At 46.4% G+C, this 10,607-nt stretch overlaps 1 protein-coding gene across 1 annotated transcript in view; it reads left to right on the plus strand.

Moving 5' to 3' along the window:
- The window catches only part of KCNIP1 (potassium voltage-gated channel interacting protein 1), a 272,303-nt gene that overhangs the window by 256,919 nt on the left and 4,777 nt on the right, over nt 1-10,607 (plus strand). Inside the window, exons 2-4 of the mRNA XM_011370989.1 lie at nt 3,764-3,796; nt 8,385-8,509; nt 9,299-9,368. Coding sequence (XP_011369291.1) covers nt 3,764-3,796; nt 8,385-8,509; nt 9,299-9,368 — 228 coding nt within the window. The remainder of the gene's footprint in view (nt 1-3,763; nt 3,797-8,384; nt 8,510-9,298; nt 9,369-10,607) is intronic.

The raw sequence follows: 10,607 nt of genomic DNA on the forward strand, positions 1-10,607 counted from the left end.
AGGTATAAATGAATGAGAAATGTATAAATTCAATTTTGCTTAAAAGGGGCAGGAGGGTTAAGAGAACAAACGCTTGGAGCAAAACATGATTTGAGTTTTATTGAACCGAGAAGCCTGGGAAAAAAATGTCTGGAACACTCAGAAAATCTTTATCAAGGCTCAGCTCAGCCCTCCCGGGACTCATCGTGAAGTTTATAACATTCGGAGCTGATGAGCTGTGTGTGCCGTGTGCGTCTGAGTGAGTTTACGACTCACCTCCAAGCCCGGGCTGTAGGAATCCCGGCCTCCAGGATTATATTTCGGCACCAAACGGAACTTGTCTCCCACTCTGCTCCATGAGGCACCATCAGGATCTTCACCTCTGATTATGTTGGGGTAAGTCGTCAATTGGAAAGATGATGCTCATCCAGAATAAACCAATCGACCATGTTTAAGGGGAGAGGAAAGATCGCAGTCTCAGATGCCAGCTTGCCATCACCAGTAATGCAACCAACATAGTTCAGGCAACATTCAAAATGGACCTCTGGACTGGAAATGGACCTCTGGAAACGCTAGAGATAGGATTTCGAGAAGAGACACGGCATTCCATTTTAAGCACACTGTCACCTAAATTATTCGCAGCTCGTGTACATCATGCTCTTGTAAATTTCCCTCGAGGTAGAGTCTTAACAGCATCCCACAAGTTTCAATATGGCATCTTTCCATTATCGTTTAGTTCAAGATGTTTTCTAATTTCCACGAGATTTCTTCTTTGATACATGAGTTACTTAGGAATAAGGGCCCTATCGCTTGATTTCCAAACATTTGCAGATTTCCGCGTTTCCTTTTTGCTCTTGATTTCTTGCTTAATTCCACTCTGGATAGAAAACATTCTGAATAATTTCAGTTCTTCGAGCTTTGTTGAGATTGGCTTTATGGCCCAGGAAATAGGCGATGTTGGTAAATGTTCTATGTGCGCTTGAAAAGGACATGTGGTATTCTACGATTGTTCTTAACGAGGCCAGGTATGTTTATTGTGTTGCCCACAATAAACAAACACAATAAATCGGTACACCCTTACTGATTTTTTTTTTTGTTCGATCAGTTACTGAGAGAGGTGTCTTTAAATCCCCCAATTATGACTGTGAATTTGCTATTTGTCCTTTTAGTTTGTCAGTCTTTGCTTTGTACGTATTTCGAAACTATATTTATTATTAGTGCCTACTAATTTAGAACTGTTACGTCTTCCTAGTAGATGGCCCCTTTCGTTATGAAAACTGCCTCTTTCTCTCTAGAAAAGTTTCTTGCCTTAAAGCCTACTTTACCTAATGTTAAAATTACCAGGCTGCTTTTCTTGATTTGGGTTCGCATCCTATATCCTTTCCCGCCCTTTCCCTTTGACCTTTCCCGTGTCCTTATGTTTGCAAGTAACATTTAGTTAGGGTTTGCTTTTTATTCGAACATGGTTCTCTTGTACTAAGAGTTTCCATTTGTCTTCGTGAGCCTGCAGAAAGCTCTGTTTGGGTCTATCTTTTGGCTGTGGCTTTGGCTGAGTTTCTCTTCCTCTGTCACTTAGGAATGATTAGCAAATGCCTTGAGGGAATAAGCAGCTCGGGCTATCGGGCTCATGGCTCTGTGGCCCCCTAGTCTTGGCCCCTCAAGTCCTGAATGTCTTAGATACACTGATCCAGTTTTTGTCTTTCCAGATTTCTGAAGGTTCTGCTCATGTTCTTTGCTCTTAGCAGACGCTTTTTGCTCAGTTTGTCCACCTCATGCCCACCACTTATAAATCAGCATACACTTTGAGTTGAAAAGCAGTGTTGCTCATCAGGCTCACTTTAATGAGTTTCTCTTCCCTCCAGAATCATGGCTTCTAAAGTGCACGCTACCTGGGGAGCTCACCAACGCCCCCAAACGGATGTGGCATTTTTAAATCCTCTTTTTCTGATTGTTCTCTGTGAGAGGTCAGCTCTGCCGCAAGACAGCTCACCCTTCCCAGGACATTTGGCATCTGTGCCTGTGCAGATGCTGTTGCCTTGTCCCCTCCTCCTTCAAGACTCAGATGAATTGTCATCTCCCCTTGAAGCTTTCCCTGTCCCCTTCCCAGTCCCCTGCCATCCAGGTGGCATGAGTTAAGAGCTTGCTCCTCTCGGTTCCCGGCGTCTTAGCCATACCCACGCTGCTTGGGCTGACTTGCCACTGAAGAATTCCAGGCCAGCAATTCACAACGTCCTACAAACAGGAATGTTACGTTTGGCCCATGCTGTATGTTGTAAGTGTTAAACTCATTGATAAACATCTAAGAATCAGGACACAAACAATCTTTTAATGGTAGTATCTCTTGAAAAATCTCAACATCTGGACTCACTGGGCCTAAATTCTACATGACGACAACTGGCTGTGGCATGTTTAGGGCAGTGAAATTATTCTGTAGAATAATGTAATGGGGGATACAAGACATCAGGCGTTTGTCAAAATCCACAGAACTATACCACGTAAAGAGTGACCTCTCATGTAAACTGTGGACATCAGTTAAAAAGAGATCGATCTCGATTCATCACTCCTAACAAATAGACCACACCAATGCAAAATGCTAATAAACAGGAGAAACTGAGGGGGTGGGCTATGTGGGAACTCTGTGTTTTCTGTGCTTTTTTTTTCTGTAAACCTAAAACTGCCCTAACAATAAAGTCTATTAGGAAAAATGTAAATGCTGCTTAATCAGAGTGATAAAAAGAGGGCAACTAAATCGAGCAAAGTAAGTTTCTCCCGTGAAATCCGGGTAAGGAGACGAGCAGAAACAGCAATGGCCACCCGCCCATACTGCCAAGTTGAGGGTCAGCAGGACAGTAAGCCCATCCTCTCTGGGAGGTGACTAAAACATACTCAAGGCGGTGGCTGGGCTGCCTTACACACTCTTGGTTGGGAGGACTGGAAGGACAGGACGAAGGTCAAGTAATGGCCCTCGGAGGGAAACCAGACAGATCCCTCAATCGAACCCCAAGGGGAGGGCAGCAAACACAGCCCCTACTTCCGGCTCTCTGGGACCCGCCCCCACCCCAACTCCTCCATGCTCTGGAAGATTTTCCAGGTCTGATGTTTTGTCTTATGTTTTATATTCAGCATAACAGGGAACTTCACCTGCATCCACTCTGCCCAGAGGTCCTAACGTGCTTTTTCGTTTTCCACCAGCCCTATTCCTTTTCTGCATCTTTCTTACTTATCAGCCTGAGAAGGGAGGAGAGAAGCAGACTTGTCGATTGTAAGCTCCGTGAGTGCAGGGCCCAGAGTAGTTTTCATTCGCCGGAATATGCGTAGTGGACATTCCATCGATAGTTGCTGAGTGAGTGAATAAAGAATCCTGCCAGACGTGCAGCTTCAGATCACAAAGCAGCAGAGAGGGGTAGTGGGGCCTCCCCGGTGGAGAGGCTCATAAGCCACTCTTCCATCAGACGTGCAGGCATTTACAAGGCCCGTTGACACCCGTGCATCCTCTGCCCTGTGCCATCCCATCTCTCTTCCGGCTGCATGGCTGCATGGCTGCGGGCATGCTGGGTGAGCCCCTGCTGGGAGGTGTGGGCACGGAGAGGTGACTCTCACCTGCTCTGACGGTGGGCAGAGGACAGGGAGAAGGGCAGCCCAGCTCTGCCACAAGACCTTTTCACGTATGTCGAGCTGGCCAGTGACCTGGACACCCTCGGAGCAGAATCTCCATGGGAAATAAAAGTGTGTTTTGCATTCTTGATGAACGGATTTGGTAAAATGTTTTTTTACTTTTTCCTAGACATCGCCTGGTGGTATTACCAGTATCAGAGAGGTAAAAAAGTTTAAACTAACTTGACTACTTTAGTCACATTACTTTTAAAGGAAGAGCTTTTTAATCAAATATGTATTTCGTAATTAGTCTTCTCACTCACCAACTTTCTGTACCTCTGTTAACAGACCCCGCCTGTATAAAAGCAGATGGAAACGTTCTTTTAGAGATAAGTTATAGGAAAAGCTTTGCTCCTCTAAGAAACTTAGATGTTTTCCTCTCACGGGCAATAAAATATATGTAAGCACACAGAGCCAATTTGTAGTTCAAGTGTAGTAACTGTTTAGAACAAATGACCTAAATTTCTATATTCTCTTTTTCCCTGCGGTCTTGACCTCCTAATCTAATCAACATTTTCTGAGGCAGTTTTTCTTATTACTTTGTCTCTTATTATTTTATTATATTTATTTCATACAACCAGTCCTTTGTGAAATAAAGTGGGACGTGTTTAAACAAACAAATGAGGGAGGGAGAGAGAGGGTGGTAGACCGAGCGAGGTGAGGCAGGGGAGAGGGAGGCAGGGGAGAGGGAGGCAGGGGAGAGGGAGGCAGGGGAGAGGGAGGCAGGCGACAGGGTAAGTGGCTCAATCAGGAACCAACAACCAAAATGTCGGCGGAGCTAGGAAGGTAGCAGAAATGAAGTCGGTGGGCCAGAGGAGAACGGAGCACAGACTAGAGGTTCCCTTGGAACAGCCACTGCTCAACTCTGCCAAACAATCGTCCTGTGAGAACTCAAGATCAAAGGTGTCAGATAATCCCATTTTCCAAGAAAAATCAGGAATCCGAACTTATACATGAATCCCCCTCATCTTTAAATATTAGCGATTCGTTCCAAAAAAATTAATGCACATTTTATAGGTCCAACAAGACCTATCTTTGGGCTGCGTTCATGCCCAGGCCTGCCATTTTGTAACCTCAGAACTAGATGGAAGGGTGTAAAGTCCAACCCAGAGATCCCATGATGGAGAAAGTTATTTTCCAAGCCAAGGAGAAGATCATCATGGCCATGGTCTTTGGTCATGGTCATGGACGTGGACCTAACAGAAGAGACGCCTCACTAGGGAGGAGATCTAAGGCCTAGGCCTTGGTACCACTCATAGTCGAAGGGTCTGACTGGCACACAGGCCAGAGCTTGTTAGGAGCAGAGCGACTGCAAGGCTGGATACGAACCAATTCGCAGTTTGTGTTCAAGGAAAGCAGAAGCCACTGCAGGGGTACATGGGAGCCAGATCTATAAAAGACCCTGGACTGGCTGGATTCTAGGTCCAGTTCTGTCACCAACTGACTATGTGACCTAGGATTCAGGCAAAGCCATTTAGTGACAGATTCTGGAAGCGATCGCCTGTGCTAGAAGCTCTTAACATAGGTCCCATGTGCTTAAAAGATACAGGAACTCACTGAAGGTACGGGCAAAGTGCCATGATTCCACACATTTATTTTTCTGGGGGGTCTAAAGCTTTCATTCCGCACTCAGAAAAGCCTGTGACCCCAAAGCACTAAGGCCCACTTACTCTGGCCCATGTTCTCCAGGCCCTCCTTCAGCCTGGGAATTTCCTGCGCAGCCTCCTCTACAGCTGGCTATTCCATCTCGCTTGAACTACCCCCAGTGACAGAGAGCTCATCACGTATTAAGGAAGAGAACTCTTCACCTGTTAAAACACCCATCTTCCTAATATTCAGTTGGAGAGGGCAATGATCCCCCACTGGCCACCACTCACAAGGTTTAGTGAGATGACGGGCATGGAAACATTTTATAGATTAAAAGCAATTTACAAACAGAACTAATTCATTCTTGCTATGCACTTATCACCATAGTATGAAATCTCTAGGCTAATTTTTATCTCTATCATCCAAACTCAGTTGACTTAGTAACTGGCTCATCGTTATTTTCTGTAACAATAATAATAATAACAAGCGACATTTGGCCTCGGTGACTCTGAACAAACCTCAGAAGCAACTGTCAAGCAGGCTCCCCACCTGCTCATTCCATTTCCTCCTCCTCTACCCAGGGAGCTGGGCCACCTCCCTTCCGTTACTGGGACCACCCGATAGCACCCGGGGACTCTCCAGGGGGCAACGAGTGGGGAACGAAAACCTCTGCAGCCCCTTCTGAAGTTTCTTCAGAATATTCACAGTGGCCTGAACCATGAGGCATCGACAGAAAGGAAGCGGGGAGCTAGTGTGGGGAAAAGGCACGCTGCCATGTGGGCACCCCAGAAGGTCGCCACAGTACAGACAACTTCAGTTGGTGTTTTCCGTTCACATGTCATCACACAAGGGTCACCATCAGCACATTTTTACAAAAGAATAGATTAAATTTGAAAATACAGGTGTACACCTGACATTAGTGAAGGAAAGTAGTAGTTCATAAAATTTGTGCTTCAAATATTTCATAAAATTTCACTTATCTGGATGGTGATGAAAAATGCAGTTCTTACTATGAAACACAATAAGAAAAAAAAACGGAGAAGCACTGGTCTGAGCCTGTAATGCCCACGTGCTGGCTTCCTCCCGGCGTCTTGAGTCCCAAAGGCACGAATTTCCTTCCTAACGATGTCACTACAGCCCAACGATGAGAGGGTGATGCGGACGCCAAACGAAACAGACACTTGTCAATTCCCAAATATTCAGATATTACAGAATCTGATGTGGAAATGAATCCTGCTGCCTGTACAGCAAACAAATCGCTTGTTAATAAAGCCCAGTTCTTAATGAAGTGGGTTTACTATTTGATATTTCAATAAAAATGAGACGACATTGAAAAAGAAATCTTTTAAGCTTCTAGATAGGACAAACTTGGACAGGTATAATAGACACCTTCAAAAATACATCATTTCTTCCAAAAACACATTTCCGTCTTCCTTATTTACATTTTAATATCTTTTAGCTCTTTTCACAGTGTTAAATATCTGTGCATTTTTAATATAAAATTGCTATTAAATCTAATGCTAGGAGATTTAAACAAATAATTGGATTTGTATTTTAAAATGAGTTAAAATATATGCGTATTCTGCATTATACATATGTCGGGGGAAGGTTGTCATTTGTTTCTTTGAGAATCAGCCCTTTGATTAATATAGAAATGCTGCAGTGTTTAGGTAATTGCTACTTGTCAGCTACAAACATAATGACAATTAAAGGCTCTGTAAGAATTATGAGAAAATTGGCCAGGTGCAGCTGTATTGTATAAACAGAGTATCTTATTTATGTTGAATAATCTGCCTTACTCTCAACAGAATAAGGTGATATGTATTGCCCAGCACATAAGAAAGAATACAACAAAGAAATGTTTCAAATGTCCATTTTCTTAGGGAAAGATACAAGATACAAACTCACTTTGGAAGGAATTCACCTAAGATTCCGTTCCTAATGAAATCAAGGTACCAAAAGGAAAAGTGACAACTGCCTAGAGAATCTGGTGCAAAGAGGCTGGCACCGATTACAAAGGTGCACAGTATAAGGCACCTGCCCACCCTGTTCGCTCAAACAGAAACTCAGCCCGTCTCTGCTCCCCACGGCCACGGGGTGTGATGGGGTGGGGGGGCGCGCGGCACGTGGTGGGGGGGCGTGTCCGCTCCCAGCAGCCTGCCCGTCTCATCGCTGTTCCTGCCAGCCCAGATTCACTGTCATTCTGCATATGGATGACATGACAGCAATGGGCAGAAAAGGTTAGACAGCAATCGATTCTTGATAGGAGTAACTTTATAGCAAGCGTTCCGTCAAGACCCAGAAGAAAACACTCACTTTACCCTTCTGTGATGCTACAATGTTGGAAGTTCCGATTATTTGCATTTAGGGATCCTTCAATAGGAGACGGGCAGAGTTCTTGCTTTCATCGACTGACAACTTTCTAAATAACTAGTGCAAAATTACACTGCAGTGTAGTACGTGTAGGAGGAACAGTTAAACTACTGCTTAAGACGACTGTTTTTAGACCCCTTCGAATGCTTCAGAAGCTTTCTGAAAAAAAACAGTAGTTCCCATGTAAGTCATTTTTCTACCATTTAAGGATACCTAGTAAATTTTACAAAATAATATTGTTTGATATTTTTAAATTAATATTTAACATATTTTAAAATTAATATTTAACATGCCATAATTTGAACTTTTTGCTAAGTGACCCTAGCCTTCCTCTAGTTATCCCAAATGGTGAGAGTTTACACTATGTTTTTTTTACATAGATTTGTTTCCTTTTGCTGTTTGGAGGACATTACTCTATCTACTCACTTAACCTGCATCTCCAGAATATTCAGATGGATCAGTGGGCGGTAAAGTGAATATGCAAAAAAGTTACTTCAAAAGAAAGGGAAACGTTTTCACATGGACTCATTTTTAGCATGTCTGCCCTCGTGTCCACTTGGAACATGTTTTGTCTCCAGCTCTGAGGCTCCCTCCCCATGCGGTGTCTGACACACCCAGAGAAATGCCTGGACTGACTGTGACACAGAAGGCAACTGGGCAGGGGTCCCGGGCAGGAAGGTCATCTGCAATGTGACCCCAGCCCATGACCCTATGACCCAGATCACCCTTTTGACAGCCCAGACTGTGACCACCGAGGTCAGCCGCTCCAATGTCATCTCCTCTGGTTCCAGATAAGATCGAAGACGAGTTGGAGATGACCATGGTTTGCCATCGGCCTGAGGGACTGGAGCAGCTCGAGGCCCAGACCAACTTCACCAAGAGCGAGCTTCAGGTCCTTTATCGAGGCTTCAAAAACGTAAGACCCACAGGCCTCCGAAGGCTCAGGCGGGCGTCCCACGTGGGGCTGAACGGTCCCAAATGCCGAGGGGGCCCGTCAGGGAGTGTTTCCATGTGTGTAATTGTAAAGAAAGGTTAATTCTATAAAGGGATAGGAGAGCACGGTCGCCTGGCTGGAAAGAGAGACTCCAGGCAAGAACGAGACGGTCTCCGTGGGTGGGAAACTGGCCGCCAGCCCAGAAACGTCACGGGATGGCGCAGTCTCAGAGAAGTCACCCTTCCTGCGTCCCGACCTTAGCAAAACCGACTCTCACTATCGATATTGTTGGCGGCCCAGAAGTAACGGGGTTTAGGTCTGCCAGTGACCAAGCTCACAGAGACTGACGCGTGAGCCTGAATGCCACTGTCCTGATGTACCGCATTATTTCATATATTAAACCTCATACCGGCCTTGTTGGAAGGTCCTGTTGGCCTCATTTGATAGATAAGGACATGGAGGATCAGGGACAGACTCGCCCGGAGTCACAAGGCTTAGAAGTGGCTGAGCCAGGAACCAAACCCAGGTCTTTCTCATCCCAAAGTCCAAACTCTTTCCACACCCCCGGTGCCCATTCTCTAATAAAGTTCATCATTTTGCGAAGCAACTTCAGTCCTAAGCTGGGGCTGCTTCCCAGCCACCCACCTGGGAGACAAGGAAGTCCCTGCCCACCAGAGGCCACGAGGAACCCCAGACCCCAAAGCTGGGCCCAATCCACTCCTCCGGGGTTGGGCCCGCGGACGCGCCCACTGACTCTGTCCCCTCACGCAGGAGTGCCCCAGCGGTGCGGTCAACGAGGAGACATTCAAGCAGATCTACGCTCAGTTCTTCCCTCACGGAGGTGAGTCCGACCTTAGAAAAGATCCCACCCCGCTCCCTCTCCGGTGGGCAGCCTTCCTTTCTCCACGTTTGTGTTCATGCACCTTGTTATCTGCCTCCACCTCAACGTTGGGGAGACAGAGCAGGAGTCCCCCCTTATCACGAGATGGGGAGTTTACTGAAGCGTTAGCAGAAAAAAGCTCTGAAAACAGACTCTCACCAGGAGAGGAGAGATTGACAAGGCAGCATTATACAGTCCCCTAACAGCTCTAGAAAACAGGTATTTTCATCCCAGACGGGGGCAGCTGCGTCTCAGAGAGGCCAAGCGATTCATTCACGATCACACGGCTCGGGAGTGGCGGACCAGGATGAGATCCCATCAGTGTCTGACGTCAAGCTTTGTCACCTTGACGCCACCATTATGCCACACACTCTCCATCCTTTTTCTTGCAACAGCTGAGGCAAGCTAGAGTTTTGAAAAAGAAGCTTAGTAAGTGCCAGAGGCCCTAAAAGCGAACTAATCCAAAAAGATGCGGGGAGCATAAAGTGCTCATCCATCTAGGCGAGCTGGTGGCCGGGCCCACAGCCGCCCTACTGCCCAGCCTGGCTCCTGCGGAACCCACTCTGAAACTGTGGGCCTGGGACATCCATAGCTCTTCCTGTGGCTTCCGTGAATCACATGCCACCGTACTTCCTCCCCCCAGAAGCTATCTCCTACGGGACCCTTCCCTGGGTCCTGAGGACAGAGAGACCCACAAGTCCCAAATGCTTCTTGGGCTCTGCTTCTCACAGGCTCTTCAGCAACAGACAGGAGCCTCACAGGGTGTGAGACCCAGTACAGAGCCCCTACTCAAGCTGGGGGGGAGAGGGAGGGACGCGGTTCTGACCCATTCAGGCCTGGAAGCAGCCATCATTGAGTTAGTTCTATTGAGCTATTCTTCATTGAGTTTTGACTACATGGCGGGCTTAATGGTGGTTTTGAGGATGCGACTATGTGAAAAGGTAAATATCCTTTTACAGAAATGGTAAGAGCTAGGTCTTACTGCATCCCGTTACACGGAGATAGGAAACTGAAGCTCAGAGAGGCTGGGTGCCTGCTGTCACATAGCCCTGCGGTGACAGAGCTGCTCCCCAAGCCCAGCCTGCCAGCTCCGTAACAAGTGCTCATTCCATGGCATTGCACTGCCACTCGGAAGAGCGTCTCTACAGTCACCGTGTCCCTCATCCATCAAGGGTTACACACACAGGCAGGCAAGGGGGG

Source organism: Pteropus vampyrus, unplaced genomic scaffold (genome assembly GCF_000151845.1).
Source record: "Pteropus vampyrus isolate Shadow unplaced genomic scaffold, Pvam_2.0 Scaffold179, whole genome shotgun sequence".
Classification (NCBI taxonomy): Eukaryota; Metazoa; Chordata; class Mammalia; order Chiroptera; family Pteropodidae; genus Pteropus; species Pteropus vampyrus.